Genomic DNA, 21,431 nt, shown 5'->3' on the forward strand with positions numbered 1-21,431 from the left:
TGCCTTGATTTCCACACTGTGAGGATGCAGGGAGGACGGAGCGTGTGTGGGATGGGGTGTTTGATCTCTGCCCTTTGTGATTGTGCCCAAAGCTGTTTCTGGTTGATGAGGTGAAGGCACAGACTCATGTACACTGAGCCCCAGAGCACAGAGCTAGGAATCCTGGTGAGCGCACACAAACTTGCCTTGGCTGTCCTCGGCCCCCGGTGGAGCTGTGAAATGGGGGTTTCAATTTGACGTTACCCATAGGCGATGAAATGACTGTTTCCCGTTGAGTGATTTCAAGACTGTATGGTGTGACTGAAGGAGCCATGAACCATCTACACCCTGACCCAGCGAAGGCCCATTTATCTCGTACTCTGAACTAGCTGCGCTGACAATGTGGTTAGGGGGTTGGGTTGCATAGTGAGTCATATCTTCAAACTGCTGGGATATCCAGTCATGCCTTTGGCATGGTGACCTAAGTTTAATTATGCTGTATTTATTTTGGCTGGCTGCTGCTCAGATACTTAGTGTGAGTGGAAGGAACACAGGTTTGAGCTCCACTCTCCTCCTGATCTCAGCTACGTCAAGCGAGAAGGCCCTGAGTGCAGGCTCTGTCATCTCACACTGCGGCGGGGGGGGGGCGAGGCCTTTGGCTACAGGTGGTGTTGGGGCTATACAGGCCTAGGGCCTACCTTGTAGGCTGCAGAGGCGCCAGGCCAGAGGGACAAAATTATAGGTGGAGAAAACAGATCCAACTTATCCCATAGATAGGAAGGATGTGCAAAATAAAAGGCCTCAGGCTTCAGGTGTGGCCTATAGCTCCTTCTGATTGAAGCTCTGTGCAACTCCTTTTGTAACTTCATTCTGTTTAACTTCTACCTTCTCCTATTTTCTCTCCCCCTGCCTTCTCTCGGTAGATTTACCAGGTTCAGAAGGTGAGACTTCTTGTCCTCTGCTTTGTGTGCTGAGTTTGTCTAATTGTTTAATCTATCCCGGGGCCTGCAGCCTACTCACTGCACGCAGTAACTTCACTTGCACCCTCCCTTTTTTTTGTCATTGGTTTGCGGGCAGCGCCAGTCAGTGGGAATTTTAGAAAACAAAAACTGCCTGACTGTTGGCTCAAACCCATATTTTCTTCTTTTTCCCTGTTTTTTTCCCTTGATTTCTCTCTGGCTCCTGACTCTCGCTGGGGTACGGTTCCTGGCCCAGGACAGTGCATGCCAGCATCCTTTTGGGCTATTCACTTGTTGTTTACATGTAGGGGATCACCGATGGCCCTAAGGAGCAGGAAGCCTTACCCAGCTGCCTTGTCGGCACTAATCGGCAACCTCGGCACAGGCTAGGTCTGTCCGGCTGAGCCTGCAAGCTGACATAGGGACAGGAGGAGGCCATTCAGCCCCTCCAGCCTGTTCCGCCATTCAATTAGATCATGGCTAATCTGTATCTTAACTCCATTTTCCTGCCTTTGCTCCATATCCTTTAACACCCTTGCCTAACAAAAATCTACCCATCTCCAATTGACCACCAGCATCCACAGCCTTTTGGGGGAGAGAGTTCCAGATTTCCACTGCCCTTTGTGTGAAAAAATGCTCATGATTTCGCTCCTGAACAGCCTGGCTCTAATTTTAATAACGAGCTCCACATTCAAGCTTTTACTAGGAATGATAGAAATGTGAGGGTGTGTGTCTGTCTCTTTGAGGGTGTGTGTCTGTGAGTGTGTGTGTCTGTGTCTCTGTGAGGTGTGTGTCTATGAGGGTGTGTGTCTGTCTCTGTGAGGTGTGTGTGTCTGTAAGAGTGTGTGTCTGTCTCTGTGAGGGTATGTGTCTGTGTCTGTGCCTCTGTGAGAGTGTGTGTCTGTGAGGGTGTGTCTGTCTCTGTGAGTGTGTGTGTTGGTCTCTGTGAGGGTGTGTGTCTGTGAGGGTGTGTGTCTGTGAGTGTGAGGGTGTGTGTCTGTCTCTGTGAGAGTGTGTGTCTGTGTCTCTGTGAGAGTGTGTGTCGGTCTCTGTGAGGGTGTGTGTCTGTGAGGGTGTGTATCTGTGTGTCTGTGAGGGTGTGTGTCTGTCTCTGTGAGGGTGTGTGTCTGTGTGAGGGTGTGTATCTGTGTGTCTGTGAGGGTGTGTGTCTGTGAGTGTGAGGGTGTGTGTCTGTCTCTGTGAGGGTGTGTGTCTGTGAGTGTGAGGGTGTGTGTCTGAGGGTGTGTGTCTGTCTCTGTGAGGGTGTGTGTCTGTGAGGGTGTGTGTCTGTGAGTGTGAGGGTGTGTGTCTGTCTCTGTGAGGGTGTGTGTCTGTGTCTCTGAGAGTGTGTGTCGGTCTCTGAGGCTGTGTGTCTGAGGGTGTGTGTCTGTCTCTGTGAGGGTGTGTCTGTCTCTGTGAGGGTGTGTGTCTGTCTCTGTGAGGGTGTGTGTCTGTGAGTGTGAGGGTGTGTGTCTGTCTCTGTGAGTGTGTGTGTCTGTCTCTGTGTGTCTGTGTGGGTGTGTGTCTCGCTATCTCCAGGCACGTGTCTCTGCACTTGTACCTGAGCTATGTGAGAGAGACACAAGTGTTGTGGTTACTCCGGTCCATACAGAGCTGGGGTTCGTGTCTAGCTGCTGTTTGTGGTCCTGAAACATTGCACGATCTTTAACACAATCTGCGCTACTCCATGTTACAACTGTCCCTGCCATTTTTCCCCTTCTTTCCTAAACTCTTCCTTTTCTGTTCGTAGAAGTATTATGGGCTGGATACAAAGTGGGGAGACATCGAGCAGTGGATGGTAATGTCGACGCTGTCAGAATATTTGTAGAATCTTCCCTTTTCCCACCTCTCGCGTTTGGAAATAATCCTTGACATTCTCAGTCGAGCCGTATTCTGGTGTCTGTTGTCCTTTGAGTGCATGAGATGCTGGCTGGGAGGTTTCCTTTCCATCCAGGACCCAGAGGGCAAGGCCAATGTTGCCCTCCATTTCCAGATTGAACAGACACTTTCCCAGTCTTTGTTCCCAAAATACTTGTCACCTTTGGGATGGGGGAATGGGGGCGGGGTGAGGGCGGAGGGGCTACCCAAACACAGGGTCTTTCCATGCATGTTGATGCCTCGAAGGAAAGTGGCCTCTTCTGGTCACAGGCCTCTGGGGGGTGGCCTCCATTACATACTCTAGCAAAGGCTTGGGGCCTGTTTACAGGCCTCACCACCAGCTCTCAACTGGCTCAAGCTCCACTGAGGGTCAAAACATGCCCTCTGATATGAGGGTAGGCCAAGGATCCTTCCCCCACCCACTCCGCCCCTCACCCACCTTGGTTATAAAAGGCTGCAAGCAAAAAATGGTGCAGATTCTAGGTCCTGCCCCACGTTCCTGCTACAGGCAATGAATCCGCCCGCCACCTCCCTCCCGCCCTTGATCCGGCCTGGGATTTGTGGGCTAATGTCTTCACATTTTGGGTTTAGAATGCAATCCATGAACTGTGATCCCTTTGCTACCTTCAGTTTGCGGAATATTTCTGACTGACTGATTCTGTACCTCTGCTTGAACTGTTCACAAACACCTACCTCTTTTCTCCTCCTCCTCCTCCTCCTGGCTCTGCAGGAAGACAGTGAGAAATATTCTCGCAGGTTCAGAAGACATACTTCGGTTTGTATCCTCTCTCTCTTTCTGCTTTTACAAGTTTCAGTTCAGTTGTTCTTCCCTTGCCCATCTCTTTCTCATCTCTCTCCTCTCTCTCTGTCTGTCATGCTCTCAACCTGTCTCTGTCTGTCTCTTTCTCAGTCTCTTATCTCTCCCTCTTTCATTCTCTTCTTTTCATCTCTTGCTCTCCCTAGTCCCACTTTCACCTCCTGCACATTTCTATCCCATTTTGCTCTGTCTCTCTGTTTTGGTTTGCTCAGTAGGGGGGAATTTTTACTGACCGACAGGCCGGGGGGTGGGGGGTTGGTGGGGCAGGGGGGTGTTAGAACACGGGAAACCCGGAAGTCAGGGTTTCCCCGCACGCTGTGGAGATTTAACTCTACAGCATATGTCTCACATCATTGACAGGTTCCACGCCCGGAGGTCAGCCTGGTTGACAGGCTTGGCTTCCAGTCTAGCGGGGAACGCTCCGGAGGAGGCCGCAGGAGTGGGAATGTCCAGTCCCCAAGCTGGGGCAGTGGGAGGGTCCAGTCTCAAACCCGAGGTGGGGGGGCTCCGATCCCGGGGGGGAGTTGTACGGGGGGGGGGTGTCTAACGGGGGGGCTTTGATCCTGGGGGTGGGAGTTGTACAGGGGAGGGTCTAACGGGGGGGGGCTCTGATCCCGGGGTGGGGAGTTGTACGGGGGAGGGTCTAACGGTGACACTCTGATCCCGGGGGGGGGTGGGGAGTTGTATGGGGGAGGGTCTAACGGTGACGCTCTGATCCCGGGGGGCGGGGGGGGGGGGGGGGGAGTTGTACGGGGGATGGTCTAACGGTGACGCTCTGATCCCGGGGGGCGGGGGGGGTGGTGGTGGGAGTTGTACGGGGGAGGGTCTAACGGTGACGCTCTGATCCCGGGGGGGTTGGGGAGTTGTACGGGGGAGGGTCTAACGGTGACGCTCTGATCCCGGGGGTGGGGGCGGGGGGGTAGTTGTACGGGGGAGGGTCTAACGGTGACGCTCTGATCCCGGGGGGGGCGGGGGGGAGTTGTACGGGGGAGGGTCTAATGGTGACGCTCTGATCCCGGGGTGGGGAGTTGTACGGGGGAGGGTCTAATGGCGGGGGGAGCTCAGGTGGACGGGAGGAAGCACTCCTGTTCCTCCTGGCTCACAAGGATTGCTTCCCGAGGCTGTCCTTACCTCGCCAAACCCGGCCATCTGTGGTTAGACCTGCAAAGCAGGTTAAATCCGAGGCTTTCAGCCTATTTGACATATTTAAAACTCCAACCCACCTCCTGGGAGCGGGTTTGCTGCCCGCCCCTCGTCCCGGCTCGGGTAAAACTTGGATGTCGGCGAGTTGGAGCCATTTAACCCCACACCCGCACCCAGATTAAAATTCCCCCCATAGTGTCCCATCTCTCGCTCTCTGTCTCTCGCGCTCTGTCTCTCTCTTTCGCGCTGTCTCTCTCTCGCGCGCCCTGTCTCTCTCTCTAGCGCTCTGTCTCTCTCTCATGCTCTGTCACTCGCGCTCTGCCTCTCTCGCGCCCTGTCTCGCTCTCTCTCACGCCCTGTCTCTCGCACGCTCTGTCTCTCTTGCGCCCTGTCTCTCTCTGTCACGCTCTGTCTCTCGCACTCTTCCTCTCTCGCGCTCTGTCTCTCTCTCTCGCGCTCTGTCTCACTCTCTCGCGCTGTCTGTCTCTCTCGCGCTCTGTCTCTCTCTCTCGCGCTCTGTCTCTCTCTTGCTGTCTCTCTCGCGCTCTCGTGCTCTGTCTCTCTCTCACGCTCTGTCTCTATCTCGTGCTCTGTCTCTCTCTCTCTCGCTCTGTCTCTCTCACGCACTGTCTGTCTTTCTCGCGCTTTGTCTCTCGCTCTGTCTCTCCCTCTCTCGTGCCCTGTCTCTCTCTCTCTCGCGCCCTGTCCCTCCCTCTCTCGTGCCCTGTCTCTCTCTCGCGCCCTGTCTCTCCCTCTCTCGCGCTCTGTCTCTCCCTATCTCGTGCTCTGTCTCTCTCTCTCGCTCTGTCTCTCTCACACACTCTCTCTCTCTCACGCTCTATCTGTCTCTCTCTCTCTCGCGTACTGTCTCTCTCTCTGCATCTCTTTCACTCTGCCTATCTGTCTCACCATCTGCGCCCCCCATTCCCTGCTTTGCTCCTCTCTATTTCAGGTTTGCTCAGTCTGTATTACCTTTCTGCTCACACTCTTGTTTCTCATGCAGGTGTCTGATGAAGATGACTGGGCGTCAGTGGGGAGTCGTGGCAGTGTCCGGGTTAGTTCCATTTTATTTTCTATCACAGTGATTGTTGGAAGGGTTGTTTGGATGTTCAATTCCATGCCGGGACCCTCTCTGGTGATGTTGTGGATCTTCCCTCACTCTGTGTGAGATTGCTGGCTCTCTGCCGCAGGAGCTAGAACGGGACGATCTCTGGACAATTTCTACACGTCTCCCGTTAACCAGCAGTGCTATGAATTATAGATTCTAATTTCAAGCCCGTTATGGTGTAAAGTACTGGTCAAAAGCTGCATCTGATGTTATAGCCTAGCGATCGAAAAAGGCAGACACAGGCAGACCAGGCTGCCAAGAGAAGACAGGCTATGCTCTCACTGCAGTCAGGGAGTAGTTGAGACAGAGATGCACTTCCTCACAGCCTGTGGAAAATATCAGTGCATCAGAGAGAATTTCTATCAAAAATTCTCACAAATATGCCCTGAATTCAGAAATCTGACTGACAACCAAAAACTCCCATTCCTACTGGGGGAGGAGAGAAGCTGTGTAACACTGGCGGCACACTATGTTACAGCTTGCCATGAACAGAGGGACAACCAGTAAACTAAGACAAGGATATATATAAACAAGGCGAAAATATATTTATAAACTCAGGGATATACCTGTTTATACACTGTATGAATGGAACCGCGTTTATGTGTTCAACCATAAATGTATTTTGATGCTTTGGCAACATAAGATGTACCTTATCATGCCAATAAAGCGATTTGTATTGTATTGTATTGTATAGGAAGTCAGGATTATTTGATTGGAACAGTTGAACCATGCCACAGAAACACCGTGATCGGATACACAGTCTGATTTGGGGTCTGTGTGTGGCCGGATACACAGTCTGATTTGGTGTCTGTGTCTGGTCGGATACACAGTCTGATTTGGGGTCTGTGGGTGGTCAGATACACAGTCTGATTTGGGGTCTGTGTGTGGCCGGATACACAGTCTGATTTGGTGTCTGTGTCTGTGAAATAAAGTGTAGATTGCCTTTCAAAAGCTAGGCTTTATTAACCTTAAAAAACCAGCAAGTACATGTTGAGCACCCAGTCTCAACCAAACTGTAGGAAACTGAATTTAAGATGGCCACCACAGGTCACATGGAATCAACTAACCAATAAGTTTACAGCATATATCTCAAGGCAGGAAAACAGGCAACCAATTACAATGCTTCTTATAAAACAAGAATAATCACCACATTCACCCCTCCTTTTAAAATATACTTCAACCTAGGTAGCCTTTACAGTTTACAATTAGTTATTTATGACTAGAGCAATACATGTATAATGCCTTCAACAATTTTAAAATTTTACTATTAAATTATTAATTATTTTAAAAGTCCATTTTTAATCGGTCGACCGGATATCTTGTTCATGTCGACCTTCTTAGCCTTGGTGGAGTTCCTTGCCCTCCCACACCAGGAGACACAGAAATATCTTCTGCAGGGAGGCTATCAATATCCCGATTATCAACGGTTTCCGGATTAGAAGTCCCATTAGAAGGTAGACTGGGAGGGTCATGAACATCCATCGGGGGCAGACTAAGAGAATTGTAAGTGTCTGCAATAGGATTGGAAATGTTCGTAGTATCTGTGACGACATCAACATTATCTGAATTATGGCTATTGTTAATGTCCTCAGAAGAGGGCTGGCCACCACAAGGAGCTAAGTCTTTAACTGAAACTGTACTTTCTTTCCCATCTTGGAATCGAATGTGAGCATATTGGGAATTTGCCTCCAATAGCTCCACCTCCTCCACTAAAGGATCATACTTTGACAGTCTAACATGGCGTCGGAGCAGCACAGGTCCCTGCATAGTAAGCCATGAAGGTACCGAATATCCCGTAGTAGATCTCCGCGGATAGTTGAAGAGCCTTTCATGGGGGGTCACATTAGTAGCCGTTGAAAGCAATGATCTAATGGAATGCAGGGCATCAGGCAGTACCATTTCCCACTGTGTATTCTTAAGGTTCCGGGATGTCAAAGCCAACATAACTGCCTTCCAGATCACCCCATTGTATCGTTCGCACTGTCCATTACCCTGGAGATTATACGGGGTAGTTCTGCTAGTAGAAATTCCCCGACTCTGGAGGTATTCCTTCAACTGGGAAGACATAAAAGAACTTCCCTGATCCGAATGGATATACGCAGGCATCCCAAAGATGACAAAAAGTTGAGTCAGACATTTAATAACTGTAGCAGCTGATACATCTGCACAAGGAAAAGCAAAAGGGAACCTTGAAAACTCATCCACAACAGTAAATATATATCGATTCTGAGTCGTTGAAGGAAGAGGCCCCTTAAAATCAACGCTCAGGCGTTCAAAGGGAGAAGTAGCCTTTATAAGATGAGCTCGTTGAGGCTTAAAGAAATTCGGTTTACACCGGGCGCAGACAGAGCATGACGAAGTCATCCGCTTGACGTCTTCAACTGAAAAGGGCAAATTCTTACTGCGTACGAAGTGTATCATCCTCGTAACACCAGGATGGCACAAAGCATTATGAAGATTAATAAGCGTATCTCCGTGAAGCACAGAACAATAAGCCCTCGACAGCGCATAAGCGGCAACATTATCCTTCCCCGGACGATAGACTATATCGAAATGGTAGCATGCCAACTCGATCCTCCACCTCATTATTTTATCATTCTTAATCTTTCCGAAATGTTTGACATCAAACATGAAGGACACAGATTTTTGGTCAGTTACTAACGTAAAATGTCGCCCAGATAAATAATGTCTCCATTTACGCAGTGCTTCTACTATTGCGTACGCCTCTTTCTCTATTGATGAATGTCTCTGCTCACTATTGCTCAGAGTACGTGAGAAAAAGGCCACAGGTCTTCCATTTTGGTTCAGGGTAGCCCCAATTGCAAAATCGGAAGCGTCCGTCTCAATCACGAAGGGAACCTGCTCATCAATAGAATGCACAACTGCTCCAAGGATATCCTTTTTAAGATTATCAAAACACATCCTGGCCTCCCATGATAGAGGATATGTCGTAACCCGAATAAGGGGCCGGATCTTCTGCGAGAAGTTTGCAATCCAATTAGAATAATAAGAAAACAGTCCAACAACTCGTTGCAAGGCCTTAGAATTAATAGGGCAAGGTAAATCAATCAGTGGTCGCAGCCGTTCTGGATCTGGTTTAATCTTGTTTCCCGAGATAATATACCCCAGTAAATTTACCTCGGTGGTCGAAAAGATACACTTCTCATTATTGAAAGTTAAGCCAACTTTTTCCGCAACTTGAAGGAATCTTTCTAGATTAAAATCGTGCTCCACCCTTGATTTGCCACACACCGTGATGTCATCTAAATATGAGAAGGTGTCAGAGAGAGAGTTATCACTTATAAAAGCATCCATTGCCCGTTGAAAACAGGCGACACCGTTAGTAACACCGAATGGTACTTGGCAAAACTGGTACAGCTTTCCACCAGCTTCAAAGGCCGTATATGGTTTGTCCCTCTTAGCGATAGGAATCTGATGATAAGCACTCTTTAGATCAATAGTGCTAAAAACCTTATATTGAGATACTTTATTGATAAGCTCATCAACCTTAGGCAGGGGGTACGCATCTAATTGAGTATACCTGTTAATAGTTTGAGAGTAGTCTATCACCATTCGCTTCTTATGTCTCTCATTAGTGGTGACAACTACCTGTGCCCGCCAGGGCGAAAAACTAGGTTCAATGATTCCTTCCGATAAAAGGCGTTGAACTTCAGAATTAATAAATTCTTTATCCTGACTGCTATACCTTCTTGACTTGGTAGCAATTGGCTTACAGTCCGGCATCAAATTGGAAAAAAGTGATAATGGAGAAATGAATAAAGAAGTTAATCCACAAATAGACAAAGGTGGCTTGGTTCCTCCGAAAGAAAGACTGAGGGACTCATGTAATTGAAGCACATCATGACCAATCAAAATGTCCGCACAGAGATTAGGCAGAACGGATAGGCGTATATCAGTATACGTATTACCTAGGAGAATTAATTTCACAAGGCAACAACCAGCTACTTGTGAGGTGAGAGTCGTCTGAGCCATACACACCTGATAGGAAACAGGCGAAATTTTCAAACGCTTCTCCCTCACAAACTGAAGACTTATAAAGCTCTCAGTACTGCCCGTATCTATAAGAGCCTTCACTTCTAACCCATTAACTTGGGCCATAACTATAGCTTTGTTTAGGCCATGGGAAAAGGCGGCAGAAACTGATGCAATAAACGCCCTATCTAAAGGCTGAATGGTCGCAGAGGAGGCAACCGATTTACAAACACGTGCGTAATGACCTCCCTTGCCGCATTTACTACACACAGCCTCCCGGGCAGGGCACTTCAGACGGGGGTGCCGGGCGTTCCCGCAAAAATAACACTTCTGAATCCTAGAGGCAACAGCTGCCGAAGTAGAAACTCTTTCGGAATCTGGCAAACCACTCCTATTAAATCCACGTAACTCCCTTTCATCCGGAACTGCCGAAACCACGGTCGCAGGCCAATCAAAAAGAGCATAAGAATCCGAACTTCTCTGAGCCAAATCCAATGTAGAGGCTTGCTCAAAAGCACTCTTAAGATCCAAGATCTTATTTTCTAATAACCGCTGACGAATTGACCTAGACAGTAATCCATTAATAAATGCATCCCGTACCGACTCTTCCCTATGTTCTTCTGCAGACACGGCCTTATAATTACAGTTAGCACCAAGGCGCCGAAGTGCTTGTAAATAAGCATCCAAGGATTCTCCCGCCTGCTGCCTACGGGCAGATAAAAGGTGACGTGCAAATACCTCATTTTTGGGTTTAACAAAAAAAATTTCCAACGTAGCAATAGCCAATTCATAAGTTTCACAGTCCAAGATATACTTATACACATCCGGAGCAATGTAGTTGATTAGTATATCCAACTTATTTAGAGATTGCTGATCCAACACACCCAAAAAGTTTTTAAATGTACGATACCAATGTTTCCATTGATCATCCACTCCTGCAGAATTAGGGTCAGCATTAAATCGTTCCGGTCGAAGATATCGTTCCATTATAGGAAAAGGTTAATAAATTGAAATAAAGTGTAGATTGCCTTTCAAAAGCTAGGCTTTATTAACCTTAAAAAACCAGCAAGTACATGTTGAGCACCCAGTCTCAACCAAACTGTAGAAAACTGAATTTAAGATGGCCACCACAGGTCACATGGAATCAACTAACCAATAAGTTTACAGCATATATCTCAAGGCAGGAAAACAGGCAACCAATTACAATGCTTCTTATAAAACAAGAATAATCACCACAGTCTGGTCCGATACACAGTCTGATTTGGGGTCTGTGTGTGGTCGGATACACAGTCTGATTTGGGGTCTGTGTGTGGTCGGATACTCAGTCTGATTTGGGGTCTGTGTGTGGTCGGATACTCAGTCTGATTTGGGCTCTGTGTGTGGCCGGATACACAGACTGATTTGGGGTCTGTGTCTGGTCAGATACACAGTCTGATTTGGGGTCTGTGTCTGGTCAGATACACAGTCTGATTTGGGGTCTGTGTGTGGTCGGATACACAGTCTGATTTGGGGTCTGTGTGTGGTCGGATACACAGTCTGATTTGGGGTCTGTGTATGGTTGGATACTCAGTCTGATTTGGGCTCTGTGTGTGGCCGGATACACAGACTGATTTGGGGTGTGTGTGTGGTCGGATACACAGTCTGATTTGGGGTCTATGTGTGGCCGGATACACAGTCTGATTTGGGGTCTGTGTGTGGTCGGATACACAGACTGATTTGGGGTCTGTGTGTGGTCGGATACACAGACTGAATGGGGTCTGTGTGTGGTCGGATACACAGACTGATTTGAGGTCTGTGTCTGGTCGGATACACAGTCTGATTTGGGGTCTGTGTGTGGTCGGATACACAGTCTGATTTGGGGTCTGTGTGTGGTCGGATACACAGTCTGATTTGGGGTCTGTGTGTGGTCGGATACACAGTCTGATTTGGGGTCTGAGTGTGATCGGAAACACAGTCTGATTTGGGGTCTGTGTGTGGTCGGATACACAGTCTGATTTGGGGCCTGTGTGTGGTCAGATACACAGTCTGATTTGGGGTCTGTGTGTGATCGGATACACAGTCTGATTTGGGGTCTTTGTGTGGTCGGATACACAGTCTGGTTTGGGGTCTGTGTGTGATCGGATACACAGTCTGATTTGGGGTCTGTGTGTGGTCGGATACACAGACTGATTTGGGGTCTGTGTGTGGTCAGATACACAGTCTGATTTGGGGTCTGTGTGTGGTCGGATACACAGTCTGATTTGGGGTCTGTGTCTGGTCAGATACACAGTCTGATTTGGGGTCTGTGTCTGGTCGGATACACAGTCTGATTTGGGGTCTGTGTGTGGTCGGATACACAGTCTGATTAGGGGTCTGTGTGTGGTCGGATACACAGTCTGATTTGGGGTCTGTGTGTGGTCGGATACACAGTGTGATTTGGGGTCTGTGTGTGGTCGGATACACAGTCTGATTTGGGGTCTGTGTGTGGTCGGATACTCAGTTTGATTTGGGGTCTGTGTGTGGTCGGATACTCAGTCTGATTTGGGGACTGTGTGTGGTCGGATACACAGACTGATTTGGGGTCTGTGTGTAGTCGGATACACAGACTGATTTGGGGTCTGTGTCTGGTCGGATACACAGTCTGATTTGGGGTCTGTGTCTGGTCGGATACACAGTCTGATTTGGGGTCTGTGTGTAGTCGGATACACGACTGATTTGGGGTCTGTGTCTGGTCGGATACACAGTCTGATTTGGGGTCTGTGTGTGGTCGGATACACAGTCTGATTTGGGGTCTGTGTTTGGCCGGATACACAGTCTGATTTGGTGTCTGTCTGGTCGGATACACAGTCTGATTCGGGTCTGTGTGTGGTCGGATACACAATCTGATTTGGGGTCTGTGTGTGCTCAGATACACCGTCTGATTTGGGGTCTGTGTGTGGTTGGATACACAATCTGATTTGGGGTCTGTGTTTGGTCGAATGGGCAGTCTGGTTGGGGGCCTGGATCCCGGGCTGTTTGCTTTCCCCCGTCCTGCTTAACATTGGCCTCGATATCCCACTGTTTGGGGATTTCTCAGCTGCTGATGTCCGTTGTCTTATTTTGTGCACACACTGGAGGAAAACTACATTTCAGATTCTGTGGTACATGTCTTCATTCATGTTCACACCACAGCCGGAGCATCACTGTGAAGTTCGGTTCACACTGACACAGACTGTAAATGTAGTCTGGAACCAGAGTCCGAGCCTACACTGACACCATGGCAAAACGGAGCTTCACTTAGCTGCTCCTCAGATTCTGTTAGACCTTCACACCTGCATCAATGGCCTTAGTGTCTGTGCAAAGTCTAAGTTGCTTCAGGCAGATATTAAAATTAGAGGCCTAGAAATTCAGTTGGTAGCGCCAGCCGCTAGCGCCTTAAGAGGGCGATAAGTGGGGCATGAAGCGGCTAGCGCCCAGGTGCGGCGCGATCTGCGCCTCTAGCGAACTTGAGTGAACATTTAGCGGCGGCTCAAAACCGCAACGTCCGCTCAGCTGCGCGCGCAGCTCCTGACGTCATTTCATGGTGCAACGCCCTTGGGGGGCCCCGAACCGGATCTTCAGTGGCGCCCCCCTTTCCGCCTGGCGCTCCCAGTGACTGGTTGAGTGGAACGGTTCCCAGAATGGTTCCCAGTCGCTGTGGGGCTGGGGGGCGTTATTTAATGGGGGCTCTTCCTGCATTCTTTCTGGTAGCCAATTTGGACCACTCCTTCTGTGTGAGAGAGAGACAAAGGGAGAGAGCTTTCTGCTTTGACTCAGCGCTCGCACAGGTACTTCTGGCTTCAGCACAGAGCTATGCAGTTGGATTGATTTTTCAGTGCCATAGCCTTGAGTGGCCACATATAATGGGGGCTGCAATGGGTGGAAACGTTGGGTTTCTCCATTGCATTGAAAGGGCTCAGAGACGCCGAGAGAGAGTGCCAATCATGGCCAGACGGAGGAGGGCCAACAGGCGTCGGCACAGGAGGCCTTACCCTCCCAGGGTATACCACCAGCACTTCTCCTACCTCAACATGTCTGAGGAGCAGTGCATTCGGAGGCTTCGATTCAGAAGGGAGGTGGTAACTGAGATCTGCCACCTGCTTCAGAGAGATGTGCAGCCTCAGCTGAGGAGCAGGACGTCTCTGTCGGTGGCAGTGAAGGTGACAGTGGCTCTCAACTTCTATGCCACCGGCTCCTTCCAATCCGCTACTGGGGACATTGCCAATGTCTCCCAGTTCGCGGTGCATTGCTGCATCCGCCAGGTCACGAATGCCCTCTTCAAAAGGAGACGTCAGTACATCTCCTTCCCCATGACCCTGGACAAGCAGCAAGAGCGTGCCATGGGATTTGCAAGAATAGCGGGCTTCCCCATGGTCCAGGGCGCCATTGACTGCACGCATGTGGCTTTGCGGGCGCCTCTAGAGAATGCCGAGGATTACCGCAACCGGAAGGGGTTCCATTCGTTGAACGTGCAGTTGGTGTGTGACCACAGGCAGCTGATACTAGCTGTCAATGCCCGCTTTCCAGGCAGCAGCCACGACGCCTTCATCCTGCGCCAGACTTCTGTGGCAGACATTTTCAAAGCCCCGTCTCACCCAGGAGGCTGGCTTCTCGGGGACAAGGGCTATCCTTTGTGCACCTGGCCGATGACCCCGCTCCGTGCACCCAGCACCCCTGCTGAAGAGCGATACAATGACAGCCATCAAGCGACCAGGAACATCATTGAGCACACAATCGGTGTGCTAAAGCAACGGTTCCGCTGTCTGGACCATTCCGGGGGAGCCCTTCAGTACTCGCCTGAGCGAGTCTCCCATTTCGTTGTAGTGTGCTGCATGCTGCACAACCTAGCTATCCTCAGGACTCAGCCATTGCCAGCAGACATTGGAGGACCACCAGAGGAGGAGGAGGAGGAGGAGGAGCACCAAGACGGGAGGGAGGCACAAAGTGCAAGGGCCGTCCGTCGGCGGCTTATTGCAACTCGGTTCTAGGCCCCCTCTCAGGGAATGGCTTGTGCATTGAAAGAACATGAATGGACCCGCTCCGCAAACCCTGAGCCGGTCAAGGCAACAAATAGTTCAAAGTGCAAACATGCACAATCTGAATAAAGACAATTATTTATTTAACAAACTCTGTGCCCCTCCAGCATGACAAACAAATACAGAGAAACCCCCCAAAAAGCAGTCAGACACATAACTGGCTCTCACAACCTGGAGACAATGAACAAAAGAGTTAAACAAAAATGAACATGATCCTCGGCCTTCACAAGAAAAACACAACATTTTGCCACACCTCCTACTTTTTGGCCTGTGAGGGTGATCTGCCTCACTTCCGAGATTGGCCCCTTCCCGCCCTGCAGCTCCTCCGCAATGGGACCCCAGTGGCTGCAGCAAGGCTGGGGGAAGGCTGCTGAGGGTCAGATAGTGAGTCGGCAGATGCCCTTGGGGGACGGCCTGGACCAGCTCTGGGCCTGGAGGGCCCGGTTGCTGACTGCTCCAACTCTGCTTGGGCGGCAGCAGTCTGTCCTACGGGTGGTGGCAGCTGCAGTGGAGGAGTGACAGTGTTGGCAGCAGGAATGCTGCCAACTTGACAGAGCACAGGCACTTTCTGGTCGGCCGAAACACTGGCACTCGCACGGGGCAGCACTGAAGCATGCGCAGCAATCTGCTGAAGCACAGACTGCTGGGCTGCTGCGGCGCGGCGAGGGCCCCGGCGAATCCTGGCCGATCCAGCGAGGGTGGCAGCAGTTAGTGCTCGTGTGGCCCTGATCTGTGTCTGCATCAGACCAGCCAGTGACTGCATGGCACGACTAAGCACTTGGCTGGAAGCCGCCTGTGCTGCACCGAAGTCCTGCAGACTCCTTGCCTGTGCTGCCCCGAATTCCTGTACACTCCTTGCCAGTGACTCTATGGAGTCAAGCATCCTTGCCACTGCAGCCATGAGCTCAGTGTGCCTGCGCTTAGCCTGGGCGCCCATTTCAGCAAGGAGCCGCACCTCCTCTGCGCTCACTGTAGCAGGGCTGGAGGCCACACTCTCCCTCCGGGGAGAAGGCCGCTGAGCTTCCCTACCCCCCCCCCCCCCGCATTGCTGCAGCCCGCTGGGCCCCGGAGCTTCACCCTCCTCAGACCCTTCCCCCCTGCTCCCCTCCAGGGAAGACGTGTCCCCATCATGGCCATGGGCTGCCTCGGCTGAGGGTGGCACTGATGTACCGGCTTCCTCTTCCTCCTCCTCGCCTTCCAATTCACTCACAGTGGCAGCTTGAGGGCCTGCCTCCTCAACTGGTGAATCAGCATCTGAAAGCAGGGAGGTACAAGAGTTGCTTTAGCATGAGGACAGGGCGGCAGCGAGGGAGACATGAGTGCTGCAATGCACTGCATTGGTTCGATAGTGGCAAAGGATGCTGGTGTGAGGCACAAGTGGAAAGAGAGAGGTCAAAAAGGTCATGACCTTACCATCGCTGTCCAGAACGGGGTCGGCATCTCCAGTGGCGACGGGGCCAATCAGCCAGCCTGCCATTATCCGTTCCACTCGCTGCTCCAGTTCGCTGAGGTCTTTAAGTTCAGGACGGCCTCCCCCGGTCCATTGCTGCTACCTCCTATTGTGGGCCAGCTTGCCCTGCAAGAGAAAGGACGGGCTCTGAGTACAGTGTGAAGCCCTGATCTTGGGTGCACTGCCTCCCATGGTGGAATAGCCCTGACAGTGTCAAGCCCTGATCTTGGGTGCACTGCCTCCCATGGTGGAATAGCTCTGACAGTGTCAAGCCCTGATCTTGGGTGCACTGCCTCCCATGGTGGAATAGCCCTGACAGTGTGTAAAGTGGTGAATGTGCATGTGAGTTTCATGAGAGGCCCATAGGTGTTGGATGAGGGCTGGGCATTGGGGCTTTCAGGACCCTTTGGCCATAAAGTGAGGTGCACATGCAGGGATGAAGAGGATACTAGAAAGGGTACTCACCCTGACAACCCGAGTGAGGTTGTTGAACTTCTTCCTGCATTGCGTCGGGGTCCTAGGGACCATGCTGCTGGAGGTCACTCTGTGTGCCAGCTTCCTCCAAGCTTTTCTATATTCGTTGGGCAGTGGCCTCCTGCCACTGTCAGGAAAGAGGATAGGTCGCCTGCGCTCCACTGTGCCAACCAGAACCTTCAGGGCCCCCTCACTGAAGTGCTGCGCTCGCTCCCTCACCCTCTCCATGGTCGTAGGCGTAGCGATGTCGCAGCAGGTCTGTCCAGGCCCAGGATCAGGGCTCCAATGTGCAGGGCGTGGCTGCAAGCCAAGTCGACCCTCCCCCTTTAAGAGGTGACCGGCGCCAGCGTGTCTGCCTGCAATCGCTAACTGGCCGCACCTGCGCTGCGCCCGCCCTCGGTGGTAGCGCCTCGGCTCGCCGGCTTAGCGCCTTAGGATAGTCGTGCACCGCCTGCTTTAGCGCAGCAACAACCTCTTGGGGCGATGCAACTCAATTTCGCTGAGGGTGGCGCTAAGTTGCGCCTGGCGTTAAATTTAACGCACTCCCGACTGTAGCGCCCCAAACGTGGCGATACTGAATTTCTAGGCCAGAGTGTTCTTACTATTAGTTCATTACTTCAGATTGCTCCCATGATTGGTGACAGACCTGTACCCACCAGTACTGTACCCCAGTGTTATACATTGACAGACCTGTACCCACCAGTACTGTACCCGTGTTATACAGTGACAGACCTGTACCCACCAGTACTGTACCCCAGTGTTATAGTGACAGACCTGTACCCACCAGTACTGTACCCCAGTGTTATACAGTGACAGACCTGTACCCACCAGTACTGTACCCCAGTGTTATACATTGACAGACCTGTACCCACCAGTACTGTACCCCAGTGTTATACAGTGACAGACCTGTACCCACCAGTACTGTACCCCAGTGTTATACAGTGACAGACCTGTACCCACCAGTACTGTACCCGTGTTATACAGTGACAGACCTGTACCCACCAGTACTGTACCCCAGTGTTATAGTGACAGACCTGTACCCACCAGTACTGTACCCCAGTGTTATACAGTGACAGACCTGTACCCACCAGTACTGTACCCCAGTGTTATACATTGACAGACCTGTACCCACCAGTAGTGTACCCGTGTTATACAGTGACAGACCTGTACCCACCAGTACTGTACCCCAGTGTTACACAGTGAGATCTTGCGATTTCTTTTTCGTTCAAGTAAGATGACCTACTGATGTGGGTATGCGTAGTGCAATTATTATTAGAAACAAGTTGTACTAATTGAATTGAAATCTTCTGATCGTAACTTGCTTTGTGTTCTTTGAAATACACAGAATTTACAACACAAAAACAGACCATTCGGCCCAACCAGCCTGTGTTGGTGTTTACCCTCCACGTGAGCCTATAGTCCAATTCACATTTACCCACCCTGCTCCCTATATCCCTTAAACCCATTTTACTTCATCCACCTCTCCAATCTAACCTTGAATGTTGGCAGTTTCTGCCTCAACCACTAACCCTATAAATGAATTCCACATCCTCACAACTCTGAGTGAAGAAGTTTCTCCTGCCCTCTGTTCGGAATCTCTTACATGTAATCCTTTATCTCTGGCCCCTCATTCCAGACCCCTCAACTATTGGAAACAGTCTGCTTCTAACTGCCCTGTCCCATCCTTCTATAATTTTAAACACTTCTATCTTATCGCCCCATTAATCCACGATGTTCTGATGAAAAGGGCACTGAGTTTTAATGTATTTCCTCATACCAGACAGGTTCCCAGTGAATCTACGTTATACCCTCTCCAAAGCCTCAATATCCTTCCTATAGTGTGGAGCCCAATACTGAACACAGTACTCTCTTAGAGGTCTTATTGAGGTTTTATAAAGGATCATCATTACCTCGTGACTTTTATATTCTATACCTCTTGTGATAAAACCTCGAATGCCATTGGCTTTTTTAACAGCCTGATCAACCTGAGGTGCTGCCTTTATTGTCCTGTGAATCTGTAGCCTTAGATCCCGCTGCTTTTCCACAGCACCGAGCCTACTTCCATTCAGGGTATAATTTCCTGGCCTGGGAGTTTTTGATGTTGTCCCTTGGTGCCTGATTCCATTCCCCAATGCTAACAGCATATCACCATACCCAATCCATCTTGTTTACAGTCCTCTCCTCTGTACTGATGAGTTTTCTTTCTCCTTTCACCCGACAGGCCGATTATGCGAGTATTGGCGCCTCTGCAGCGGTGAGATCATGAGCTTACTGAGTGCTTGCTCAGAGAGTGGCCGTCACTAACTGGACTAATTATTGTGCTGTGGCTATGTTTTGATTTATTCATTAAGGATGTGGGCGTCGCCGGCAAGGCTGGCCTTTATTGCCATCCCTGGTTGCCCTGAGAGGGTGGTGGTGAGCCGCCTTGTTCTTTGCAGCAGTTTGATAAAACTGAGTGGCTTGCTTGGTCATCTCAGAGGGCAGTTAAGAGGCAACCATGTTGTTGTGGGACTGGAGTCACATATCGGCCAGACCGGGTAAAAGACAGCAAGTTTCCTTCCCAAAAGGGCATCATTGAACCACTTCTACCAGCTATTTATTTCTGGATTTTTTAAACTATCTTTAAATTCTCCAGCTGCCTTGGTGGGATTTGAACTCGTATTGCTCTGGATAATTAGCCTGGTCACCTAACCACTACACTACCGCACCCAGTTGATCCAGTGGTTGGTGAGGCATTGGAGAGACCTGTCCCCTAAGGTGGGCCGCTCCACAGTCAGCTCTTTTCAAACTGTTCCCTCATTCTGAACTGGCAAAGATTGGCACCCTCTCCTTCACTGCCCGCTCCCCATTGAAATACAGCCAACTGCCAATGATCTTTGGTGCCAGCCTGCTGTTTGTCTGCTAACTGCACATTTCAAAACTTACTGCATAAAGCCTGAGAGTTTGCATGAGAGGAATTGGACTGAGATACAGGAAGTTCTGGAGATAAGAATCAGAGGAAGTGAGTTGTCATGGAGGTGACACTGTGCAGCTCCTCGACTGAGGGTGACCTTTCCCTCCACAGCCTGCACACACCGTCTGCACAGAGCAGGCAGGACCCCGGCTCAGTTCCCTGACCTACACTTGTGTTGTGCATCAGGCAGGGCAGGAGGAGAGGTCACAATCGGCCTCAGTGCCCCTGGGGTAGGGAGAAGACAAATCGATCAGAGTCCCTGCTCCCAATGCCTGCCCATTGCTTCCCCCGGAAAGTGTGTGTGTGTGTGTTTGTGTGCTTGTGTGCGTGCTCATGTGTGTGTGTGTGCGCTCGTGTGTGCGCTCGTGTGTGTGTGTGTGTGCGCTCGTGTGTGTGTGTGCGCGCTCGTGTGTGTGTGTGTGTGTGTGTGTGTGTGCGCGCTCGTGTGTGTGTGTGCGTGCTCGTGTGTGTGTGCGCGCTCGTGTGTGTGCGCGCTCGTGTGTGTGTGCGCTTTGTGTGTGTGTGTGTGCGCTCGTGTGTGTGTGCGCTTGTGTGTGTGTGTGCGCGCTCGTGTGTGCGCTCGTGTGTGTGTGTGTGTGCGCTCGTGTGTGCGCTCGTGTGTGTGTGTGTGCGCGCTCGTGTGTGTGTGTGTGCGCTCGTGTGTGCGCTCGTGTGTGTGTGTGCGCGCTCGTGTGTGCGTGTGTGTGCGCTCGTGTGTGTGTGTGTGTGTGTGTGCTCGTGTGTGTGTTTGCTTTTAGGTGTGCGTGTTTGCATGGTGGATGTGTGTGTGTATGGTTGCGTGTGTGTGTGTGTCTGCATGGTTGGGTGTAAGTATGTGAATGCAAGCATTGGGTAGGGTCACACCCATGGTTCACCAGCCTACTGATACTCGCCATCTGCCCTGGCATGTGAAGAATGGCCTCTCGGGAGGTGCTGGGGGCAGCTGGTGCCTGCACCCTTGCAAGAGGCAGTGTCTTTTGGGTGGGGGTGGAGAAATTGTTGTAAAAGACAGCTGCCTGTAAACTAGTGGGGTAAGTGCTGGATTTGGGGGGGGGTGGGCTGCAGGGTCACTACGTCAGTATAGGAGCTTGTTTGTGCTTGACGTGTTGATGCATGTTTGAGCCACCTCACTGAGTCTGTATGTCCCTCCTATGCTCTTTTAACAAACCCCTCTGCTGGTAGGTGGGGGGAGTGGGAGCTGCAACTGCTCAGGGCCCCTGGGTTGGGGAGGGGAGAAAAATCAGTCCCTGATCAGGACTTGCTGGCAAGGCCGGCATTTATTGCCCGTCTTCCGATGCCCTGTGAAGGTGGTGGTGGGCCGTCTTCTTGAACTGCTGCTTGCGATTTGATGCAAATGAGTGGTTTGCTGGGCCACTTTCAGAGGACAGTTAAGAGCCAACCATGTTGGTGTGGGTTTGTAGTCACATATAGGCCAGACCTTCCTGAAATAACAGTGATGTACCAGTTGGGTTTTTACGACAATCCAAAAGCTTCAGAGTCACTTTTGCTGAAACCAGCTTTTTATTTCCAAATTTTTTAAAACTGAATTAAAATCGCAAACCGTTATGGTGGGAATTGAGCTCGTGTTCGCTGGATCACTAATCCTGTAACATAACCACTACTCTAACCGTGGCCCCTGTGTGT

General features: G+C 50.6%; 1 protein-coding gene across 1 annotated transcript in view; it reads left to right on the forward strand.

The window, feature by feature from the left end:
- LOC147119958 (leucine-rich repeat flightless-interacting protein 2-like) overlaps positions 1–21,431 on the forward strand; it is a 172,310-nt gene that overhangs the window by 23,301 nt on the left and 127,578 nt on the right. Inside the window, exons 4-8 of the mRNA XM_085984185.1 lie at positions 903–920; positions 2,689–2,736; positions 3,547–3,591; positions 5,780–5,830; positions 19,056–19,088. Of these exons, the coding sequence (XP_085840311.1) occupies positions 903–920; positions 2,689–2,736; positions 3,547–3,591; positions 5,780–5,830; positions 19,056–19,088 (195 nt within the window). The remainder of the gene's footprint in view (positions 1–902; positions 921–2,688; positions 2,737–3,546; positions 3,592–5,779; positions 5,831–19,055; positions 19,089–21,431) is intronic.

The sequence above is a fragment of the Somniosus microcephalus genome, chromosome 4 (assembly GCF_052327205.1).
Source record: "Somniosus microcephalus isolate GS21.2 chromosome 4, FLI_Smic_1.0, whole genome shotgun sequence".
NCBI lineage: Eukaryota > Metazoa > Chordata > Chondrichthyes > Squaliformes > Somniosidae > Somniosus > Somniosus microcephalus.